This window comes from Nestor notabilis, unplaced genomic scaffold (genome assembly GCF_000696875.1).
Source record: "Nestor notabilis isolate BGI_N333 unplaced genomic scaffold, ASM69687v1 scaffold22510, whole genome shotgun sequence".
Taxonomy (NCBI): domain Eukaryota; kingdom Metazoa; phylum Chordata; class Aves; order Psittaciformes; family Psittacidae; genus Nestor; species Nestor notabilis.
This window is the reverse complement of record NW_009910967.1, coordinates 18,952-44,000: the sequence shown is the minus strand read 5'-3', so window position 1 is coordinate 44,000 and position 25,049 is coordinate 18,952. Positions and strand designations below refer to the sequence as shown.

At 39.5% G+C, this 25,049-nt stretch overlaps 2 protein-coding genes across 5 annotated transcripts in view; one reads left to right on the top strand and one right to left on the bottom strand.

Annotated features, from left to right (window-relative positions):
- The first annotated feature begins 256 nt into the window (after positions 1–256).
- Positions 257–3,488, top strand: DNAJC19 (DnaJ (Hsp40) homolog, subfamily C, member 19). Its single transcript, XM_010012521.1, has 5 exons — positions 257–305; positions 586–659; positions 1,024–1,100; positions 2,032–2,102; positions 3,418–3,488. Exons 1-5 carry the CDS (start codon positions 257–259, stop codon positions 3,486–3,488), a joined length of 342 nt encoding a protein of 113 aa, XP_010010823.1.
- Positions 3,489–5,411: 1,923 nt separating this feature from the next.
- The window catches only part of FXR1 (fragile X mental retardation, autosomal homolog 1), a 28,929-nt gene continuing 9,291 nt past the window's right edge, over positions 5,412–25,049 (bottom strand). The window contains exons 6-17 of one of the 4 annotated variants that reach the window (XM_010012502.1): positions 24,708–24,824; positions 24,438–24,608; positions 19,309–19,387; positions 15,944–16,053; positions 14,846–14,932; positions 13,670–13,727; positions 13,520–13,582; positions 11,629–11,832; positions 10,759–10,959; positions 9,894–9,974; positions 7,325–7,416; positions 5,412–6,425 (exon numbers count right to left, since the gene is read on the bottom strand). In XM_010012502.1, coding sequence (XP_010010804.1) covers positions 6,255–6,425; positions 7,325–7,416; positions 9,894–9,974; positions 10,759–10,959; positions 11,629–11,832; positions 13,520–13,582; positions 13,670–13,727; positions 14,846–14,932; positions 15,944–16,053; positions 19,309–19,387; positions 24,438–24,608; positions 24,708–24,824 — 1,434 coding nt within the window. In that variant the 3' untranslated portion in view covers positions 5,412–6,254. Of the gene's footprint in view, positions 6,426–7,324; positions 7,417–9,893; positions 9,975–10,758; positions 10,960–11,628; positions 11,833–13,519; positions 13,728–14,845; positions 14,933–15,943; positions 16,054–19,308; positions 19,388–24,437; positions 24,609–24,707; positions 24,825–25,049 lie in introns of all 4 variants that reach the window. The other 3 variants (XM_010012494.1, XM_010012510.1, XM_010012487.1) reach the window with 3 other exon arrangements.

The window sequence follows — 25,049 nt, the reverse complement described above, 5'->3', positions numbered from 1 at the left end:
TAGCTGGGGGGTTCCCGCCGCTCCCGTGCGCGCCTGAGCCCCAGCTCCACTGCCAGCAGCAGCTGTGCCAAATGTCGCCGCGCCCCTGTGGTCACCTACAGCAGCACAGTCGGAGTTGGCAGTATAATGACCGATTTCCCCTAGTCATGCGGTTTTAAATGGATATGCTGACCTGCTGCAGGGATTGCCAGGTGGGCTTTTTGTCTTTTCCTTCGGTAAACAGATACTTTGTGTGTTCCCTGTGTAGGCCAGTACAATGGTGGCGGTTGGGGTTGGCCTGACCATAGCAGCAGCTGGATTTGCAGGTTTGTAGATGGTGGGAGAACACTGAACGCCCGGTTGTACTTACCGTTGCTTGCTTCAGTACGGATTAATTTTAAGGTAGTTTAATAGCTGATAGAGGATACTCTTTTGGGAGAGCCTGTATTGAGAAACATGGCTGTGATTAAACAGAAGATCAAAGTAATTATTTTTTTATATCCCCAAATTTATTCCTGTTCTAGCCCACAGGTTACCAGTTGCCCTGAATTGCTAAATCTTTATGAAACGTTACACTTAGCCATGTTCAACACTGATTTCTTTAAGGTCGCTATGCACTAAAAGCTATGAAACAAATGGAGCCACAAGTAAAACAAGCACTTCAGAACCTACCAAAACCTGTAAGTTTTTTGTTTTATCAGAAGCATCTTTTTATTTAGAAGTTTACTTCGTCAAATAACTACAGGTTATTGTCTCTGTGGCATTGGTCTGTTTTCTAATGCTAAACATAATTTTGTCAGTAATAGTAGAATTAATCTCAGCAGTTCTGGTGGAGGTTGACTAATAGAGAACTTGTTTTGGTGAGTAAGTACTTATATAAATAATGCTCCTCTACTTCAGCTGTATTTATTACAAGCTCAAAATAAGCTTTGCAGTATTCTTACAGACTAAAAGCTCAGCAGCTACTAATGTAATAATGAGCTGTTTTAACTGATGAACTTAAAAATTAATGTTTTTTTTAAACTAACATCTTTTCTCTTTCAGGACTTCAGTGGTTATTACAGAGGTGGATTTGAACCTAAAATGACTAAACGAGAGGCAGCTTTAATACTAGGAGTGAGGTAAAAGGAAATTTATTAGAAATGGAGGCCACAGTGTTACCTGGTTGCTGGGCTAGATTGAGTAGGTTGTAGTTCTCAATGCTGAAGGCTGTCCTATGCTCAGCTTTCTCTGGGAGTGTCACTGCCAAGTCAGGAGAAAAGAAGTGGCCTGTCAGGATTTTTTGTACTTATTTGGGATTCTTGGTGGCATGTTAGCTTGCTTAAAGCTACCTCTAGCTGGACTTCTGTACGTCTGCAAATCCCTAGCACATTCCAAAGCCACATACGCCATGTTCAGGAAGCCCAGGGTTTGTTCAGCTTGGGGCACACAGTTTGGCTGGTTGCTTGTGGTTCATGTCACTGGTGCATTTCAGATAGATGCAGTGTGAAGGTGCTGCAGACCCACTCCTTGCATGTGGAATAAATTCATCACTTACTCTAGATACAAATATGGTAGCTGGCCCTGCCCAAATTTAAAGAGACTTAAGACCAAATACACAAGTTTATCTAATAAGATAGAGAACAAGAACCATTTCTGTTTGAAGGCAACTTCTAACCGAAGTTTGTGTACAGACAGTTTATTGTTGTGTTATGGGTTTTTGTTTTGTTTTTTAAATCAAGAGCAAATTTTGTTTGTTGTCCTCCAACCTTTAGGAAGTTGACACAATAAAAATGTTAGAACATAGTTGTGTTTCTCTTCAACTGTGTGAATGACCTGCACCATATTAGACCGCTGTAGCATGTCCTTTTCAGCATACAGTGTTTGGAAAAAACCTTAGAAACCCTTGCCAGGACTTAGATGCTACACGTCAGTAACACCAAAAGAAGCACATACATGTAAGCCAGAGGGTTTCTGGATAAAACAGAGAGCTTGCTTGTTCTAAGACTCCTCTTAAAGATCTGGGGGATTTTATGAGGTTCCCTTAAGTCAGTTTTTCTCTCTCTTTTAAAGCCCTACAGCAAACAGAAGTAAAATCAGAGAAGCTCATAGACGAATCATGCTTCTGAATCATCCAGATAAAGGTAAGTAACCTAAGTCACATTGGTTAATTTATTCATGTTTTAACACGTTAGTAGAACTGTGTTGGGAAAAAGTGCCTGACATATGCCTGCCTCAGCTACTGGAAAAAACCCCAGAAAACTCTGGAGGGAAAACAAATTTTAGGGTGCCTCAGTCCCTACGGTTTGGGAGTCTATTTTTGTGTTTGAATGCTCTAAAGCAAGCAGGCAGCTTCAGCAGGTCAGCTTCTGTCACTTGCTCTATCTTCTGTGTGCATTGGATTAAAATATGATTTGTTAAAACAAGACTTAAAAGTATCTTAGTGTTAGATGAAAGCCCAGAGTATGTCTGTGTGCTTTATGTACCGTGTGAGTTCATTTGAGTGCATGGGCAATTCACCGTAAATAGCAAGAATTGAGCTTTCTGTGTCTGCTGAAGACACTAAATTATGAAATACTTGCGTTTGTAGTACTCTGAAGGCTCAGAATCTAGTTATGCTTCAGGTTAGTAACTTGAGGCATCTATACCTGTTTTGCGTTCTGTTTAGTTCGTATGAGTCAGAATCATATGATAGTGCTTTGGCAGCTGACTTCTTAATCCTCACTTAAAAGGTAAAATGCCTTACTTTAAGGTGACCGTGGAACTTTGTTACTTTACTTACATGCACTGAAATCCAAACTAATCCTTGGGCTATGCCTTTCACAGAGAATTCCTAGCAGAAGTTAACTTCAAAATTCAATTCATTGAATATATGCAGCTAGCCAATAACTGCTGGGAGCATTTCACCTTTTACATGACTTAAATTAACTTCAGGTAAAAGTACTAGTAAACGGCGGACATACTACAAACACGCTATAAATCTTTGCATCTCATGGTCAAGTACAACTTCAGTGCATTTGCGTAGTGGATTATCTTTTCAGTATCATTGTAAGCAATTTGTATGTCATGTTTAAGAACTGAACCAGTCAACTGCTGCAGGTGCACATGTTGGCCTTGAACTAGAGGGAGAGGTTTACCTGCAGACTTAATAGGTTGATGCTGCTGTGTTCACAACAAACTTAACACTAAGGCATTAGTGACCAGTGTTCATATATGACTGAGAAAACTGGAGGAAAAACCCACTCCAATGAACCAAAACCAACCTGACAGGAACAAGCTGCCTGCCTGACTCCTGCAGGTGTAAACTGATAGGGCTTCAGCTGTAAGAGTTTGATCGTCACTGTGAATAATTTTCAGACCACCTTCTCGCTTCTTTTCCGGTGTGCTGTGGCATTAGTAACAATGCAGAAGGAAAATGTTTTTTTCACTTGAGGTGACACGAGGTTATCTTTCTTCTAGGTGGTTCTCCATATGTAGCAGCCAAAATCAATGAAGCTAAAGATTTACTGGAAGACCAAGCTAAAAAATGAGAAAATCATAGGGTTTGTTCACGCAAATGATTATTTTTGATAAACGGCTTAAGAAAAGTTCTAATGGCAGTCTTTGACTTAATACGAGCGAAGTTGGAAATATGAATTCAGGGAGGTACTTCCCTCCCCACTCACTTCTTAGTCACTTTTTGGGTAAGTGTGTGAGTGAGCGAGACTTCAGGTTTTTTTTCATAGCTGTTCTTTATTAAGCAGCAAAATCTGCCACTCAAATATTTTCAGTGTAAAAGAGTAGTAACTGGTTTGGTCAATGCATGTTACCAAACTTCCATGCTGTTAACTAATTTTTGTTAAAGTAGCTATGTTTAAAGTTCATGCTGCTGTTCTTCCACATGCCAAAGGTAATACAAGGGACCGGTTTGGGGAGGGGGTGGAAAAACCAAGAGGATTTATTTGATGGGAAGAATTGGACAGATATGTGGTTGTCTCTGGCTGAAGAAATAAAATCTAGGAAAACATACACTAGATTGTCTTTGCCTTGTGAATAACAAGGTTCGTTGAGCTTCTTCAGTGGGTCTGGAATGTCCCAGATTTCTTAGTAAATTTCAGTTTTTAATGGATTTTATAGCATTTAATAAATTCCAAATTTGTATTAAGTACTGTAGTTCTATACATTATCTTACCTTACAAAGTTAGAATTCACATAATAACGTTTGCCTTTATAATAACCGGGGAACAGGAATGCTTTACATCAACCATGAAAGATGTCCAAGGTGGATCTGTTGTGCTGCACAGTGCCCAAGTATCCAAATTAGAGCCAGTGAGTTTGGCTGTACTCTACAAATCCTGCCGCTCTTCTGCAGTTACAGTAACCCTGCTGTGCTGTACAGCATCTGCAAGGGTTAACACCCCTCCATTCACAAATAGGGTGGGTTTCTGAGCTTTCAATTGTCTGGCACTAACATACCTCTACTTCAGAGTACAACGCTTAAGTGCTCTCACATCCTCTTTGCCTGTGTTGCTGCTCCTTACAGTCCATTTAGCAAGGATTACGACAACAATAGCAAGGAGTTCCAGGCCTTTGAGAGAGAGGATCAAATCAGTAACATGAGTATGAAATGTTTAGAATCTGGATGAAGAATAACTTCACTTCACTACAGGGTTTATTTAAAGTGGAGTGAAAAACACAGCTAGAACACTGCCATGCAGGTGCATCACAAGCCATATGCAGAAGTTTGTCCTTGCCAACTAATACTTCCTTTTTAAACAGCACTTTTTTGCTTCCCTAGTTTTCAAATTCTCGCCACTCTTGTGGCTGCTGAGTTACAGCTGTTTAACTGCATTTGTTTTCCTGGAGGGAGCATTGTCAGTGAGTGTCAACACTTTAATTCATAGTGAAAGCTGCACATGTCCTTAAATGAAATACATGCCCTGTCCTATCTGGCATAGCTCTTCTGCAGCTGTATCAGGTGCAGCCTCTGGAGTTGCTGGTGGCTCAGAATACAGTGTTCATCCTTCTGACAAAATCGGGTAAGATGTTTTTTTTTGTCTCTGAAGTCAGCACAACTTCAGTGGTACATGTTTGCTCTGACTTCTTACACCATCTCCTTGCTACCCAGGTGTTTTTCCACGCCTGTGTCCTCTGCTTCCCTGGCCACGTGCCTCAGAAGATGGGTTAGTGTGTCACACTTCTAACTTAATCCCAAATGACATCTGCATTTATTCCTATATATGTTAGTCAGGTTATGTGATTCTCCAAGACAAGAAGTCTGGTTTTAGACTTCACTGATGTTTTATATAATCACCAGAAAGAATGGAAGATTAGCACATTAAAAACTCTTACAAAAGTAAAGAGTTAAAGGTTCAAGCTGCCTTGCAAGTTAAGTTCCAATTGTGTCAACAGCTTGAAAACCTTAAAGTAATCCTTAAAAGTAATTTAAATTTCTGATAGAAACAGTCAACAGATGGAAGATCAAAGTTTATTTTACTACCAGCATACAAAAAAAACATATTGCACATCAAACAACCAAAACAAAAATAAAAATACTCTACTAAGGACTAACATATGTAGTTTATACAGAATAAACTTTCTGGAAATTGATCTTTTCAGTAGTTCAGGTTATGTCTTAATGGACATGACTAATTCAGCTTAGTGTTAACTAAAGCTATGTTTGATTTTTAAATACTGTACAGTTTAATAAATAAACCAAACAAAGCCTCAATGTAGAACAGTCACTGCCAATGTCACCCAGTATCCCTGCAGATTATGAGAATTTAACAAATGTATTCCAGTGGTCTGCAGATTTTTCCTCTACATACAGCATTTAAAAAACATGTATTAAAACAGACCAGTTTCCAGACTAAACTAATGGAGAAATTACATTTCAGTGCAAAATATTTTAGACTGCATTTCTTTCTAGTATTCCTCAGGTGAAGAAGTGGTTGCATATTATTAAAAATGTAACAAAAGCAGCTAATGCTTTCATAAAGAGTATTATGTTAGGGATCCCCCTCACATCTTTGCCATATTTTGAAAACAAAATAACATTTCCTATAGCCAGCAATTTTGTTTATTTAAATGTTACATATACTATCTCAAGGCACATCTGATGATATATTTATAACACAGTAGGTGTCAAAGTATGTTTAACATATGATTTCTTCAGGATCCCTCCCCTTTCTGTATTCCAAAATGGAGGAACTGAAAGTGCGGTGTCAAGACTGGCGATCCATATTCTATCTTTGGCAAGCTTATACAAGCACTATTTTAAATGTAATGTAGAAGAACTGTAAACTAGGGACTTCAGTTTATGAAACACCATTCAGCACGGCTTCTTCCTGATTGTTTCCATCCTCCTGAACGGTAACTTTCTTCTCATCAGGAGTGTGCTGTACTTTAGAAGGCTCATCCCCAGAAGTCATAGCAGGACCATTCACTGCCTTTTCAGAAGGGCTGTTTTCATCAATCGCATCTTTTGCCTTGAAAAAAGAAAGCCAGGATAATATTATAAATACCTTAAAAATACAGTGTCATCTAAATTTCCCTCTGGCTCACACAGCAACTCTGCACTAGGAAACACCTCTTGCCCACCTGTGCTAGTACCCTGCCACTGACAGCACCCTGTTATTTACCTTGCCCTTTATAGGACACTGCTGTACTAACACCACTGCGAGGAAACAATGGCAAGGTAACCCAGAGGCAGCATGGCCCCAGCAGACCCAGAACACTTCATTTGTCTAACCCAATGGAGAAGCTACCTGACAAGTGGAGTTTCACACCCCTTTTAATGCCTATTGTAAGATTAGATTGTTAATCATACAGCAGTGGATCTTACTTTGCTACCCTCAGACATAACTTGGGTCAGGAAGTTCAGTGTCACTTCAGGAGTAAAGGAATCCTGATTTGGGTATTATTTTTTATGATCTGTAACACCACTCTGATCCTTCAAGGAGAAAGATCTCAAATCTACAATCTTAGTAACATTAATTCTTTCTAAAGCAGTTTGTACCAGTCACTAAACGTGCTTTCTAGCATCCTCGATCTGTAATGTGTTCTAGGGATTACTTTTCAGGACTTATCCATGGGTAATGTTCACATTTTAGCATGCAGTTCTCCATTATTAACTGCAGTATTTTAAAATCTGTGAAGATTCAGTCTGAGCATAAAGTCTGCAATGGCAGTCTGTAAGTCAATAACAGTTCTGTCTACTGTGGGCCATTTTTGCTTTTCATGATCTATTTTTGAACCCAAACAAAGTTGTAGTCAAATTCGAGTTACCTAAATAAAGCATTCCTTTAGTATTCTGCTGCAAGAGATGAGGAAAATAAAATAGAAAATACATATTAAAAAGAAAAATAAAAAAAAAATACCATCTTACCGTTTCTTTCTTGGTTTTGGCTAGTGTCTCCTTTGGAGGGTTTCTCTGTCTACTTTGAGATTCAGCTCGTGATATATAATCAGCTACTGTTACTGTTCAAGGAAAAAAATTACAGTGACGCTCACATCAGAATTCTCATTAAGCTTCACATCTCTTTTCTGTGCAAGCTATGCTATAACTGGGGGACATCTCACAAAAGGCCTTCACACTTACAGGTATCGACTACGTAGCAAGGATCAATTTGGTTCTGTTTAATACATCCTTCAATAAAATTCGTGGTAAAGTGATGATCTGGAGGTGGAATCTTAAAGTTACTAAATTAATAATTTTGTCCCAGTTGTAGATTTTACTGGAAAATAAGGGCTTTCTGTTTTGGGCTTGAAGAGATCAGACTGCAGGCTCTTTAAAAAAAACTATAGACTGTGATTGTCATTGGGGTTTTACCATCTCGAGTAACAAAGAATTTCATACTAATGAAATGACAGGAAGTTACAATATGAAAGGAACTGGGGGAGGTTCAGAGTAATCACTTACGATAAAGCAGCATTCAAATCTTTCTTACTTCATGAAGCGATTGGCAAGAGAACTCGCCCTCCTCCTGGTATTCAAAACGCAATCCGCAAGTTAACTCTGGCTGGTGGGCGGGTGGGTGGCTGGGGTAGTTGTGGTGTGTGTATGGACACTTGGCAGCTCCGCATGAGCGAGCCCACACTCAAAGGCAGGACAGCCATGCCTGCGCAGTTACAGCTACACTTACTGGATGCTGGCCAGGGCTTTGCTGACCCCTTTTTGTCTCACCACCCCAGCACACGTTCATGCAGCCTGGGGTTTGCCCTATCCCACCCTCTTGTAACCACACCAAATGGGAGTCAACTCTGTCTTTAGAGTATGTCATACTACCAATTTACATACATGCTTGTACCTTTGATGAGATACAGCACATGAGAGTTGGCAAGCACTGTCTGCTGAACAGCAGAGTCACTTGCATCTAGTGTATCATGCATTCAGCTGAACTGTTTTTTCTGGCTTTAGGAATGACTGTGCATGAAACCTAAATCAGAACAGGAAGCACAATAATACAGCAATTTCCCCGTTATGCTAAGTGGACTTCTTACAACTGGCTCCTTTCATCAGACCAAGTGACTTCCTGCATCATGTTTTATGCACAGTGTCAGACACCAATTCTTAACAGTCACATACATAGTAGGAACCCAAAACATATAATAACGTAAATCAAATAATGCAACTAAATGACTGCACTACACTGTTCCCACCATGGGAGTTCCTCCTGTCTTGAAGTCCCCTTGCTATACACTTACTAAATATTCATGAAGAGATTACTTTATTAGAGCATTTTTCACAGAGACAGTATAACTGACTACCACTGCTCTTACTGTTGCATTTAAAAATATTTATTATGCAAACTGAAAATGTTATCTTGAACAAAGACATCAAAAGAAAAAAAAATATAAATTGTCTTTGGGTAATTCTGTTCTTTGGATACTTGGATTTAAAAGAGAAATATGACAGCTTCTGGAGGGATGACTAAAATCTCATGATATTGCTGTCTGAAATTAGCTTCTCAGAAGTAAAAACTGAAATCCCTTTTAACTTTTCCTGCCCCTTTATGAACTCCTATGACTGTTAGAAAACCAGATGTTGAGAAGTAAAGGGTTACTTTTGGTTTGGGTGGGTTTTTTTAGCAGGGTGGGGTGTTTTGAGGTTTTTTTTCTTTTCTTTCCCCCAAGTTTTGGTTAGTGTAATACAACAACTTTTTGTCTTCTTAAACAAATGTTGTATGAGCACCACAGAGAGAAGGAAGACAAATATGGGTGCAATTTTGAACCTGTCAATCTAGAAGACCTTCTGTTACTACCTCACGCCATGGATACGCAAGCATTTTCTAAATGGGGCATTACACTGGGAATTAGCTAGTTTATCGTTAACATTTCAAGTGTTAGTACACACAAAAGAAATGCAACAAGCCACAACAACGAAAAACTGGAAACATGCAATTTCATTTAAATTCCTCCTCCCCACCCTCAATTTGCAGATGACTTAAATACGGACAAAAGCTGAGGACTGATAGCAGCAGTTCGATGCAGGCACAGGGCTGGTGGATCCCACGCGAGTTCCCTCACGGTGCTCCGCCAGGACACCTGCATCCTGCTGTTCCAACTCCCTGCTGCTCAGCCAGCGCTGAAAAGGTTGTGTCACGTTCGGTGCAAGCGCACAGATGCACGTGAGCGCAGGCCACGAGCCTTCGCGTCTGTCTGGGTCCTGGAGCAGTGAACTCAACAGCAGTCTGGCTATTGACCTCAGCAAGAACCAGATCAGAAGCGCAACTCTTATGTCCAAGCAAAGAGTTAGACATTGTAAATTAGTTTCATTAGACAGATTAAGAACTTTTGTAAGTTCTCCTAGTAGAAGAAATGTCTTTCGTCTTTATCTAGTAGTCTTATTAGTTATTGAGTAACCTTTTGATATTATGCAGCTCTATGTAAAACAGCAGACACAACATTCTCTCATGCTTTCGACCTGAGATTACCCACAGCTCCACTCGAATTACCTGGCTGTCTATCTTCTGCCTGACCCCTGAAGCGACGCCTGCGGCTACGATTGCGTCGCTGGGGTTTTTTGTCACTATCATCTGCAATTGCAAAGTTGACCATGAACTATTTCTGACGATAAAATAAATAAATAAATTCTTTAGTTTCAGCATGGGGCATTTAAAATGGCTTCTGTTACAGACACAGGCTAAACAAGACAAGCTGAAAGAAAAACATCACTTTATACTGAAAGCATACACAGTAACGCAAAAGCTAGAGTTTAATTTTTGCTCTTGGTTCATTAAAACATTTAGGCATATGCTTAATGACCTCAGATTTCATTTATTAAATAAGTAACCATATGTCAAATTGTAGCCACATAACCCATGAAAGAAGAGGGTTTGATTTTGGTTTTTTTTTTTCCCCCCTACAGTATTAACGAACAGATTATAGTCTTGTCCCAGTGACTATCAGAAGAATTTACCCAGGGAAAGTACTTCAGCAGAAGCTGGGTAGAGACAAACAGCTACTTAAGTAGCTTTCCTATACCAAGACTGAGGTCACCCAGGACAAAACAGAACACTGATCCAACACTACTGTTTGCATGAAAACCAGCAGTACTAATGGGAAACAAACAGGCTAGCCCTCGGTGTCTCCATCAGATAGTTTTTACAAAAAAGAGGCACATGAAAATACTAGTGGAGCTCAGCGAACAGATTCGTTCCATGGCAGGGCCGTGGAAGAAGTCTTTCTTTAATCAGACAACAAACTTCAACAGAACAACGATTGGTCACTAACAAAAATGAACGAGTGTTTCACTACACTTACATGGACAACTATTTTTGCTTAGCCTGTTCTGGGACTATTATCCAACTGTTTACATACCTAAACCATTCTCATTAACAGAAGCCGTATCAGACTCTGTCATCCCATCCATAAGAACAGCATCTTCATCAGTCCTTCGCCGGCGCGACCTCCTGCGGCGGTTACTACTGTGGTGAGATTCACTAGCATCGGTGTCCACAGTCTGGTCTGACTCTGTGTTATCAAGCAAGCTGTAAGGGTTGCTGTCCGGATCTTTAAGCACTAAACAAACAAAAAAAAAGTGTTGGCCTAAGATACTGTCATTTCATCTGATTTTATTTCCAGTCTGACTCACACCTGCATGTGAAAATTTCAACACAGAGCAACCTTACAACGTCTAATACAAAGAACTACAGTATTGATGATTTCATGCTAGTTCCTCTCCAACTCCAACCCAGCAGGAAGACACCACAACAGGCACTTGTACCATTTCATCACAAAGATTTCAAAGGTGACACTTAGAGAACTTTTACTCAAAACTGTGAAATGTGTTAAACACACTTTTTTGCTTCACAGCAGCATGAGACTTCGGACACTACTGAAGTAGAAGGAATTGCCACAGTAAATTCTGATAAAGCAGAAGGTAACTTCCATCCTATGAGTTCTCCTCTCATCTGTGTCTAAGCATAAGCTTAATGCAGAAGGCAGCCATAGGTAAAACGCCCAAGATTCATAAACTGTGTGTAGTACAGAAATGAAATGAAGATCATTGTGAACAGAAGATGAATAGAAATCTAGCAACACAGCACATGACAAAAAACTATTGTACAGCTCTACTGAAATCCAATGCATTAAGATTATAATGCAAAAATGGAGTATTTTAAAATACTAGTTCTACAGGAAATTGCCAGGCACAAAAACTAAGCTCAAGATACATGTGAAACACAGTACCAGAGCTAATGGATGACTTCCCACCACGAGGTCCACCACGCCCACGCCCTCCCGACACGCTACGTCCTCGTCCTCCAGGACGTCGTCTGTTGTCGCGCTGGTGTCTGCTCTCTCTGTCATCTTCTCCTGCCAAGGACCAGTCACTAAGTTCATCTTTTCTCTCAGATTCTGTTTCAGAGGGATTAGAGAGCTCAGAGTTTGTACCTTGTACGGGAAGGAAAAGAAAATTGGAAATCATTATGAAATTTGGGGTTGTATTCTAGTTTCATATCCTCACAGAAGTCTTCCAACCAGCATGGCTGGTTACATGCATCTACAATACAGGTAAAATACATAAATACAGAATAGCAATATAAACTTCTAAAAGCATGTAAGGGTATATATAATTGTATACTATATACACTCATATATAAAAAAACATGCACATATGAACTATATAGAGCAAAAGTTACCCAAGTTTCTAAGATTTGTTTGTAACAGCATGCAAAATAAGGGCTCAAAAACTACCAAAACTGTAACTTCCATAAACAAATAAGCCAAGGATGAAACAGTGTTCCCTCTCTTTGTGTCGCACTGCAGGCTTTTGGTGCTATTTCTAGGCAACTGCTCTGAAATTCCCAGGCACAACTTTGCCACCTTACAGCGGATGGCTGTTGCTTAGCAACCTCTTCTGCCTGTTGGGATGCTGCCTAAACAATTGAACTGTTTGTATTCATCACCATCCAGAATATCTTGCCCCCTCTGAGGTAACCAAATCCACGCAGCTTTACACTACTTGAAAATTCAACACCTACTATTCATTTAAAGCACTCGGGAACTCCCTGATAACCATTCTGGAGTAAAGATATTTAGACCCAGATGGTCCTCACCTGCAATTCCTGCCTTTTTTTTTTTTTTTTTTTTTTGGGTGGGGGAGAGAGTTTTTCAAATGGAAATCTGGGTGTACCTGAACAGCTTTCACTGCAGTTTAATCAAACGATTCACAGGGGAAGAGTGAAAACTGACATTACAAACATTAGCATTATCATCAGAATAAACCTGACCAGCATGGCACAGTCCCGGAAGCTAGAGTCAGGGACAGATTGTAAATTCCAAAAGATGGTGGTGTTTGATTTTGTAACAGAAGTGAGCTACATGTAGATTATCAAGAGTAGTTTGCTGTATTAAACAGACAGCTTTTTCCCCCCCTCTGTTTACTGGAGCATCTATGTTTCTTTGTGAAATGTGTCTATGTTGAAATGCAGACTGTCACCATTTGGGGAGCTCCTGCTGACTGAAAAGGGGACATGTACACCTCTAGGGACTTGAACATCTGTGTCTCCTTAATTTAAAACTGCATCAGCATGCCCCTTGAACAAATCCACTTCCTGACCAAATTAAAAAAAAAAAAAAAAAAAAAAAAAAGACCCAAACCCAAACAAACAAAAAAAAACCAAACCAAAAGCAAACCCCAAACTAACAGGATTTTGTGCTGTCTCCATTTTGTTTCTGGTTTACTTTTCAAAAATGAATCCAAGAGATGGCCATGATCACAGACAATCATTTTTAATCCTCCTCAATCAAAACAGATAATGCTAATTCCAGATTCATTTTTTAACTTATGTCTCCTGAGGAGTATCTTTCTCTCCAGCTTTGTATGATGTAATCACTACTGCTGAAGGACATGATCTCACCAGAGTTTGGTTTGCTCATTTTTTGATATTTAAAACTTAACTTCAACAAGAACATAAATCTAATCAGGTGGTTTGAGCTATATAAAAAAGTAAAATGGCAACTCTACATTTTCAACCCTACCTTCACTCTGCTATGCTAAGAAGCACAAAACCTAGAGACAGTTCTGGATGCCAAAGTATCCAGAAGACTCACTTAGTATATGCTCAAGGAAACTCACCGTAACCAGATGTATAATTGGGGCCTCTGCGGCCTCTCCCCCTTCCACTGTAGGACCTGGAGCCTTGCACAGAGGAGAGGGTGCTCTCATCGGTCGTATAGCCCTTTTCTTTTTCAGGAACTCTAGCAGAAGAGGGTCTGAAACCCATACCAATCTGACGCAACTGTTCATCAATCTGGAGCCTTTCCAGTCTTAGCTGTTCCACCTCCTACATGAAAGGAAACAAAACCAACTGCTGATGAAGAAATGTTCTTCTTTGTTAGAAATGTTCTAACAAAACAGCAGTCATTCAGTCATCCTGAAAGCCAGTGTTCTTGTGGGAAAGTTAACACCCCTTTGAAGGTGACTGCAAATAGCGGAACCAAGGTACAAGTTCTGCAGTCACTGAGTTTTGGAAAAACTTAAAACCTTTCTGTTAAACCGCAACACAAAAAGACTGTTTTAAAGACTATTATTATCTTCCTTAACTACACTTCACCACATTTTCATAGAATCATAGAATAGTTAGGATTGGAAAGGACCTTAAAATCATCTAGTTCCAACCTGCCTGCCACAGGCAAGGATGCCTTACACTAGACCCATGTCACCCAAGGTTCTGTCCATCCTGGCTTTGAACACTGCCAGGGATGGAGCATTTACCATTTTGGGCAACCTGTCCCAGTGCCTCACCACCCTCACTGTAAATAACTTCTTCCTCATAGCTAACCTGAACTTCCCTGTTTAAGTTTGAACCCATTACCCCTTGTCCTATGACTACAATCCCTGATGAAGTGTCCCTCTCCAGCATCTTTACAGGCCCCCTTCAGGCTTAACAAATTAAATTAAAGTTAATTGGGGGGGGGGGGGGAAGAAAACTGGCAAAGTAACATGATTCAAACTCACTCATTCTTTCTGTTAAGGCAGCACCACACCTCCAACACCACATGCCCAACACACCTGAATGGATAGTTGTTCTAATACTCTATAGTATGAGTGTGTCATACTAGAAATTCCATCCTACCCCAACAGAGTGTTAACTTCAGAACAACAGAACACTAACATAGACAAAAAAATTTGCTTATCACTTTCCTAAAGCCACTTAAGCCAGTGCTCCTTACAATCCAATCCTTTCAACGCCAACAGTATTACACAACTACAATAACATATTTACAGGCCTCTGTGAGCACAGAGTGGGTTCAAGGCACCGAACATTAAATTTCAATATACCAATTGTTTATCAATCAGTTTATCAATGGCAAATCCCACAGAAACCAAAGTTGTTGATCTAAAATTCTGTTACTCAATCAAAGTTTCCTCTACAGAAAATTTCTTCTGAAAGACACTTACCTTTAGATATGCAATGTGGTATTCTAAGAGAACTTGGACATTTCCAATGCTTTCTTTAGTACCAACAAATACAAACGGTACCATTCCCTACAGAAACAAAATGTCAAATCTTATTTTCAGGAAGACTGTAATCATCAAAACAATGCTTTCTCTTCAAACTACATGAAAAAAAAACCCAAAAACCCAAAAAAAAACCAAAACCAAAAAAACCCAAAAACTCTGTTTAAATTACAGAAGTGAGCTAAATAAGCCCAAACAGTAATTGAATCTTGAGATGCAAAGATGCATTAGAAATAGCTCAGACTAAGGTGAGGGTAAGGGTTTATATGTTAAGAACAAGACTGCCCAGCTTTCCCAAAAACCTATTCTGGTACTTGAGGTAACTTGACAAACAGTGCTTATATTCCCCCAGGCAACACAACTGCTATGTGGGTTTATCCCAGTAGCTGTTATAAGCACCCAGAGTTTACCGAGAAGTGTAAAGTTGGTTTAATTAGCCACTGGACTACATGAAGCACCTGTAGAAGATTTTATCTTATGTTCTCACAGATTTAAAATACGTGAACACTATTAATATTATCAATGCCAGATTAGTTGTGCAGCTGAAGTACATATGGGAGGAAAAGATTCAAAAAAACAAGTCTTGCTTCAGCAGCAAAAAAACCCTCTTCTTGAATTGTTTCATATAAAATTTACTACAAGATGCCAGTCTGAAAAGAAAGGTCAAAACTGCTTTATCTATATCCACAAAACATTTAGAAAACTGGCTTTGTTAAACAATCTGTCATTAAAACTAACCAAATCCCAGACATCATGTGTTTCTAACATGGACATCATCACTACTACAGGTTTGCCAATATAACAATAAAAAGAATGCATGGGCCATGAAGGCTGTAGTTATAAACAGCATAATGATGCAGAGATGAAACGGTGACCCCTCTCTGAAGCCATAAGGAAGCACTTTAACTCATGTGAGTCACATTCCAGAAATTCTCGTTTTCTGCATACATTTTTCTGTGTGTTCTCTGTTAAAAGATTCAGTGTGACTGGTTTTGAAAGTAAAAACCTAACCGTACGAAGAAAGAGTAAAGTACTTACATCTTCACGGGGCAGTTTATTTTCATTATCTCCTTCAATTCTCACCCTGACGACTCCAGACTTGTCTACAATCTCCTGAATCACTTTTCCATTTTTTCCAATAACTTTTCCTTCAGAGGGCAAGAATGGTTAATTTTGCAACCATGTGCAAAGTATTTTAATGGATTTCTTGATATTTTAAGCTATGCATATAACTATAACAACCACCTGACTCTCCTTCACCATTCACTTCATTTCAAATTTTTGTCACATGTACAAAAACCCCAAAGAAAACCCCACACTGTGCCAGAAGAGATGGAAACTTCCCAAATGAAACCATATATATACATGCATAGCATGCATAGAATGACAATGATTGGTGAACATCACCACTACACAAGTTTCAAATAGAACCAGACCAAAAGTAAAATGACACCAAAGTTTTGCAAATGCCTACTTTAAATTTATGTATCAAAATTATTTGCCCCCCTGACTCTACATGTACCCTCACTCAATCTTTCCTAACATTTGGACAGGACAGGCATATACAATGTATTTGTTGGGAGTCTCAAAAAAAGTATGTAATTGTTTTCTGAAAGTTTCTTTTGCCTTTACAACAAACATGAGTATTGCCCACACTTCCTGTATTACCTTTAAAATGTTTGAGATCATGAGTGGGATCTAAACCAAAAGGTTCTTCAGAACTTGTATGTTTAAATCTCAAAAAAGTGACTCCTTTGCTCACTTAGTAGAAGATTGCAGCCCAGAAAGCCAACCGTATCCTAGGCTGTATCAAAAGAAGCCTGACCAGCAGGTCAAAGGAGGTGATCCTGCCCCTCTACTCTGCTCTTGTGAGACCTCACTTGGAGTATTGTGTCCACTTCTGGTGTCCTCAACATAAAAAGGACATGGAGCTGCTGCAGCAAGTCCAGAGGAGGGCCACGAGGATGATAAGAGGGCTGGAGCACCTCCCGTATGAAGACAGGCTGAGAAAGTTGGGGCTGTTCAGCCTGGAAAAGAGAAGGTTGCGCGGAGACCTTATAGCAGCCTTCCAGTATCTGCAGGGGGCCTACAAGGATGCTGGAGAGGGGCTCTTCATTAGCGACTGTAGTGGTAGGACAAGGGGTAATGGCTTTAAACTTAAACAGGGGAAGTTTAGGTTAGATATAAGGAAGAAGTTCTTCACAGTGAGGGTGGTGAGGCACTGGAATAGGTTGCCCAAGGAAGTTGTGAATGCTCCAACCCTGGAGGTGTTCAAGGCCAGGCTGGACAGAGCCTTGGGCGACATAGTTTAGTGCGTGGTGTCCCTGCTCATGGCAGGGGGGTTGGAACTAGATGATCTTAAGGTCCTTTCCAACCCTAACTATTCTATGATTCTATGATATTAGCTCTTCCTTAAAACTAAAGTTATGAGGAAACATTTCTTCATCCCAGCTACAGATATCTGGCGCTTAAAAACCATTTACGTTTAAATTAAAGGCAGCTAGAACCTCTGAAAAAAGGGTCCAACAGCCAAAAGTGTGTGACAGAATACGCTGTAAGGAATGTTCTTTACAGCAGATACCAGCATGATACAAAATGCAAAAGGCATTAAAAATCGCTTCTTTTCCTCAAAAGTTCAAATAGCTCAGCAGGTTTATCTTTCTTAAAAAAAAAAACCAAGCCAAAACAAAAAACAACCAAACCAAACCCAACCCAACCGATCATTCTGTGTGCCTGGAATTTTGTTTTGCATAGCGATTCTCTTATCACTACTAATATGAAGAACACTTAGTGTCAAACATATTTCTATGGATAATGGTTAGCCAGTATTTTGGCAGAAGTCCCAAGAAGCATCAGTAGCTGAAGCTGGCAGTTCGATAGATGGCACTCCTCTGTCTTGGTACAGGAAGAACTGCCTTGGGCACAGTGCGGTTACCTTCTATTTGAGTCATTAATGATCACTGCACTTCTTTTAAATTGGTTGTCTTCATAAAATGCACCTAAATATCTGCCTGCTTACATATATGACCATAGGTGAGATACGCAAAATGTATGCCTTCATCGTAAACTGGTAATTGTTTAAAAGTAGTATTTTTTGTTAAATCCATTACTATGACTAGTGCCATGATTCTTATATGGGTATATCCACATTAGTGAATGCTATCCAAACCACACCAAAACCTCAATTTATCAAACATTAGAGCTAGCAAAATTCCTTGGTTCAACTAGGCCTGCTGGATGAGATTATGGGGGGAATAAAAAAGTGTTCCTATACAAACTAACAATTAATTTGCTGAACATTAAAACAAGCTTTAACATTAGGTAGATGAGAGAATCAATGAGTTGCATCAGATACATAATTTGCAGAGGTCCTATTAAAAAAAACCCAAAACCCAACCAACCCTAACCAACAACAACAAAACAAAACCAACAAAACCCTACACCTTAACTTGATCAAGCTGTAGAACTCTGAAAGTCTAATTTTTAGGAGTTTGCACATGAACTACTTAAGTTACACAGTCTATAATACGCAAGCTCCAAGCCCAAACCCATAGGAGGTTAAAGCACAGGTTTTAATTCCTCCTTTGGATAAGCCAAGCCCTTGAATGAGTAACAACACCTGCACTCTTTATACTGCCTTCACGTCTGCATTGCCTGGGAGTTCATGTAGAGCTTTCTGCTACTCGAGCTAATGTCCAGCAGAAAGTGGCCAGACCCAAAGTATAAAGCAAACCAGGAGAATTAAGGAAATGGAAAACGTACCCTGGGAAGACTGGAGTGGGGAGACGTATTTTCTCTTGAAGGGGAATAAGACAAACCTTACCTTTAGGTAGTTTATTATACAGAAGATACCATAATATGCACTTACAAGTTTTGGGAAGCTACACCTTCATGAAACTGGAGCACACAAAAATGCCCATTTCTAGATCAAGGATAAGACTGACAAGCACCACTGCTTGACGCAGCAGCTCAACACCATCCAACCACAACCTCTAACCATCTCAACCCAGGAGAGAGCAGTAACGTGAGGATTGTCTTGTGTCATTCTTGCATCTCAATTGCAGTACCTCCATATTAGATTTTGGAATTTATTTTCAGCACTTCCAAGCAGCCAATTTAGCAAACCCCCCCCCTTTTTTTTTTAAACTAGAATAGGAACTTCAAATATTACCGCTGAATTAGATAATACAAATCTGTAATCAAACTTGCATGTGCCAAAATCCTGACAAAATCTTATCCAATATATTTCTTAGTAATTCCCTGATACATGTTGTTTTAAAAGATCAAACACTTTGTATTTAGAAAGAGAAACCAACTTTGATACTGTCATCTAAATCTTCTTTGCAGTTATGCTGATTAGGCTCCCTTCCCCCAGGTTTCCAAGTTTTAGCAGCATTACATACCAACGAGATTTCTGGGAACTTGAATAAAATCCTCCACAAATTCCAAGTAACTTCTAGCTTTTTTTACTGCATCAGCAGTCTGGAAATGAATTAAGAAAGAAGTTTGTTTGTGAATATAATATGTTAAAAATAAAGCCTTGCAGAACAGCTGCAAGGCTTCAAAACATCAAACTTCTTATAAAAAAGAAAGGAATAGAGGCACGATTAATCTAATTTTGACCTGTTAAAAGATGAGTAAAATGCCCAGAGACAAAATCCATTAGCAAAGCATCAGTAATACATGAAACATTTTTTCCATATTATTTCAAGATATTTTAAAATATTACTTGCAATTTCTCATGAATAAACCCCAGATGTAAAATATCTTATGGATGTATCTTGAAGCAGTTTCTCGTAGACATTGATGGAGAAAAAACAGCTAATTTTACTCTTCTTCACCAAAATCAAGACAATTTTCAAATCTGGAATCCATTTATAAAACCCAGTAATTATTACAAAGATTCTGTACTGAAAAGGAAGAAATTCGTAAGTGATCCTACCAGTGTTCACAGAAATTTCAGCTTACAAGAATACTATATTAAAAGAAACTTTAGATCATGTATGTCATTTCACCTGACCTCACAGTGAATGAGTAGTTACACAGCTATGACAGATGAGTGAGCCATAAGACTCTAATTTAATCTCTGCATTTTCCTCAAGACTGCTTTGGAAGCATCCAGTTTTTCCTCCACAGAAACTGTGCTACCATCAATACTGTCTGCAATATAAAAATTTATCTTGCAATTTTTAATGTTTTTAACATGAAATACGCTATTACCCAGAATATGCAGAAAAATGGCAAAGGAGAAAATGAATTTTAGACTCGTTTGTCTCTTGACAGTGTCTAAAGATTATGTCATCTGATAAAGATAAGATGCTCCCAAGGTTGAAGGACAATCCCTCCACAGAACTTTACAGGCTCGCTGTAAGCAGTGACTGGCTTTACAGCCTTTTCAATAAGCAAAGTGTACTGATTTTTCAGAACAGGCTACATGAAATCAGCCATTACAGGCCCTCTCCTCTATGAAGTTTCTGTTCTCTTCCTCAGTATTCAAGGGCACAGAAAGAAACCAGCAAAACAGAGCCTTTCCTATAACAGACAGATCCATTCTGCATTCAGGTTTTAATACCAAGTACTGTTTGCAAATACACATTAATCCTCAGTGAATAAACACTGCCAAAATGACAAAAGCAGCTACTCTTCTAAGTGTGCACACACTCACAAGGCTTGCCCACCTCTATCTTCAGGAAAGATAGAGGAGAGCTGCAGAAAGGCTAGGAGGCTATGTTGAGAGTACAGAGCTCAGTGGCAGAACCTGCCAGCAGTCAGGAAACTGAGGATTCAAAGGAGCAACGGCATTGGGGAAGGTACTGGAGTGTACAGACAGGGCACACCAAGACTGCTTAGGACTGGCTACAGGTAGGAAGTTTTCTGTTTTCTCTACAAAAATTTTTCCTCTTCTGTTTCTTTCCCATCTTATACTTGCCATGAAACTAAGCCTGAATAATCAGCACCTTCCAACTCATACTCTAACTGCAGGGAAATGACACTAGTGCAACCTGAATTCCATAGGGGTTGTCAAAATGGTGTACTGCACTTCGGAATCTGTCGTAATCATATCACCTCTACATTGCAAGTAATATTACAACCAAGGCACTCTCCTCACAGAATGCTGGTTTCTGGCCACAGTTCGTCTACAATGTTTTCCAAGACAGGACAGCATCATTTGTTAGTGGGGAGAACTCCTACAAATGTTCTCTAACAGCCTTATAGTTAAATGACACAAATTAACTGACAGTTAATTGAGGCTCCACAGATGCTGAAACAAGAAACAAAGCTTCAAATTAGCAACAGCAGAAGTGCAGAATTAAGAAATGAAAATCAGCATCAAGTCAGTCATGAAGGCTTTTGATCACAATTTCCATTTTACACGAATGCTTCAGCCCTTTCATCTACCATTTTTTAGGTAACACATGAAGTAAAGAGTACCACCATTCCTGGCATCTTCCCATCAAATTAGGGAAGTTGCAGAAGAACAAAAAAAATTTATAAGCCTCTACTTCTGGCAGAGGTCAAAATGACAGCAAGAGAAACACTCGAATTAGATTTCAAGATAATGAAATAAGCAATCAAACACGGAAAACAGATGAACAGGAAGTCGTTGCAGAGGTTATGCTGCATACTCAAAGCAATGGCTAAATGCTACAAACTTCAACACACATTAGCAATTTTTCACCTTCAATGAACTCTACAAATGGGACACAATTAACTAAAGAGTTCACAGTGTCCTGCCTCAAGAGGCATGTTCATCAATTCTTTCCCAAATAAAGATGTAGGAACAGTGACTGCTTTCAAAGAAGCAGAGTCAAGATGCCAAAATAAACAACTGCCAGTAACAGGAGTTCTCTGGTGCACCCATATGCATACCTGCACTTTGTCACAAGCACTCTGAACTTTTGTGCAAACTGTAGGACCCCCATTCACACCCCAGCATGAGAAGACAGCATAAAAAGCTCATTTGGACAACATACTCTCAGTTCCTCCCAGTCAATAATTCAGAAAAAGTAAAAGAAAAAATAACTCATCTCTCTCTCAAAATTAGCATGCACATGGATTAAGACCTCAAAGGATTCTGGTTACTAGTAACTACTTTTCTAACTTTAGACAGTCCACATGTCCATCCATGCTCTGGTTACTTCATACAGTAGCCCACAAAATCAAGCCACGCCCACACTACTATAAGGATCTTTAATAGAAATTAAATGCAGGGTATTTTTCCAAACTCAGCCTCATACCTACCATTTTTGTAGCAGGAGTTCTAAATTAGTGTCAAATGAGAACTGTATGGCTGCAGATTTTAGTGGAAATGTTTAATAACAATCATTAGCATAGATCTAGTGGCTACATGCTGGTGGGGGGCATTCCTATGACAAATGGTGGATCTGTCTCAGGAGTTTCACATCAGTTTCTGAGACAAGGTTTCAAAAGTCTCTTCAAAGTCTTAGAAGCTCTTTTAGACCTTCCCAAATAGAAAAAACAAAACTACCTGTGACAATCATTTGATGAAGTTTTATCCCCATGAAGATAAAGACAAAGCCCTCTCAAGTTGCAATAGGGAACATGCTGTTTCCATGGTGATAACAAGTCTTTCTTCAAGAAAACAAAACACTTACTAGTCTCCTATGAAACTGACCTAATGAAAGCTCCAAACGGAAAAAAAAGAATTTTCTCGTTTTCTCCAAAGGGAAAACAAGAAGTAACAGTCTCCTGAAAAAGCCACAATAGATAAGATTTTCTATCCTTCTCTTCAAAGGGATGATATCATACAGTTAAGTACCTTCAAAATGGTGAAAGAGGCACAAAGCTCAAGTGAAGAATTGCACAAGAATTGAATGCAATTCACTTTTGCCAGTGAAGAGAAAGTTTTCTGTTTCTGATATAACTCTCCCTCTCTGAGGAAGGGGAAGATCTCAGTGATTCACTGCCCAAGCTCTGAAGTTCGCAGTACTGTGGTACCAAGCAGCAGTTCAGGCAGAAAGGAAGGGTCCTGGAACCAAAGTGGTCTTGACCAGACAGGAGAAAAGCATGAGCAGCATCCCGTACAATTTAGCTTCCTTCTAATCAAACAGACTTCCAATGTTCTCTAAAATTTATATCCCTGTTCTTTCCCCTCAAAGGTTCTGGCCCCAAAACTGAACTTCTATTTGTATACAAAACATTAGCTAAGGAGTTCCTCAGACCCTGACTACAATGTCAAGGACACAGGATCAGCACTCCCATATATGCCAGCCTAAAACTGTCTGCCCATGAATTTAGCCATTAGGGCCTGGCTGCTTGCCAACCTGAAAAGAGGCAAGAAGAGTTGACAAGTATACCCAGATGCGGAAGCCCTCATCACGTGGCATATTCAGGTTGCCTGGCTTTTTTAGAAGCAGCTATCACTTCTAGGAAGGACAAGGCTGGATGTGTCTAAAGGCGTTTTTATTTAGGGGGCATCTGGTATTTATAATCACTGCTCTGAACTACTGTAAGAGGCTGGTGACAGTCATAACCTTTCCACAAGTTTCAGCATCGCATCATTCATGTTAAAGAGGTTGAAACTGGAATACACTAGACATTCTACTGCATTTAAACTTGCCTGAATCCTCTTCATCAACTACGTGTAGTAGTAGATCTAAGGATCTGTTGTCACTGATATCCTGGAAGTGTTTCAAGGTTTTTAAAAAAGAAGAGAAAAAAGGACACAACTTCAACAAGACTGAACAGTACAAAAGTTTGCCACTTCCTCTGACCCTTGCATCAAAACCGGGTTCTACTCCTGGCATGAGCACAGCATAATTCAAGACCACAGATTCCTGAAATGGTAGACAACCAAGAATTTCTAAAAGTGTTAACACCAGAGACTCAGGTTTTAGTGACACCTGTGGAGTTGGTAACATGGGATAAAATCCCTCAAGAAATGTTCTGACAAAGCCCTGGTGACTACTGCCTCCTACATGGATCATTGTTTTGGTCCAAAGATGAGGTACATTTCAAGGCACTTGTGAGATTTAAAGCACATCAGGTAAGAGTCATACAAATGGAATTAACGTGGAGCAAAACAGTATTATATTGCCAAAGTCAGCAAAAATGAAAAGGGTTAGAAGCAGCTGATAGAGGCTTTAATACATTTTTTCTAGGTCAGAGGAGCAGACAACACACAGCAAAACACACACGAACTAGAACTGGGGTAGGAGAGAATCAACAAGAACAGCACACACATCTGAAGTTGGGGGGGGAATAAAAAAAAAATAAAAATCTGCAATCAAGTAAAATAGCAGCAATATTTCTGCCAGATTGACCAAGATGTACAGTGTAGTTTTCACAGAATTTGCGCATCAGCACATGGGGTGATTAGGGCAGTACACATTTTACAGAGTCTTGTACTTCAAATACACATAATACAAGCTGCCATACTGTGAACATCTATATAGACACTCAAGACAACTATTAGCTATGTCCAGTTCTTAATTCATAAATACAGCTCTCACCACTTAAAGCAGATATAGAGCAAAATGCTCATGAGATTCATATGAAGTTTCCCCCTTACCTCGCCATAGATTCTGAAAGTACCAGTATTCTCCTCAAGTTCAATGGCAGTAACTCCTGGAACCTTTCTGGCTTGTTGTATGTTACTGCCATGTGTTCCTATAGCAAGTCCCATTAAATCTTCTCTGACTACAAACTCCTCATGAAATGCCGCAGCAAGCTGCTTTGTGCACTGAAGGGAAAACAAAGTAAGACTCATCCACATGCACTCAGTGTGACACACTGTTGTGTGCTCAGTTTCAAGCAACAAGAATTACAAGCTATGACTTACTTCTAAGTGTTTTGTAGCTTCTTCGTTTCTTGACATGAGCATAAGTTTGGTACGAATGCTGCGCAAATGCATGTCACTCAGTATATTCACTCTCTTCACTGTTGCTTCACTAGCAGACTACAAAAGAGAAAGAATGTGAAGTTTCATTTTTTTACGTAAGTTCGCATTTAGAGGATAAATGAGGAACCAGTTTAAAATAAATCATACCCATGATCTAAATTCCCAGAACTTACACAGACATTATTCTTCCTCAAAACAAAGCACAAGAAATTCAGCATCGCCTCTGTAAACCAACAATTTTCTGTTCTCACTCACAGCATATTTTACTCTAAAGGTTTTGCT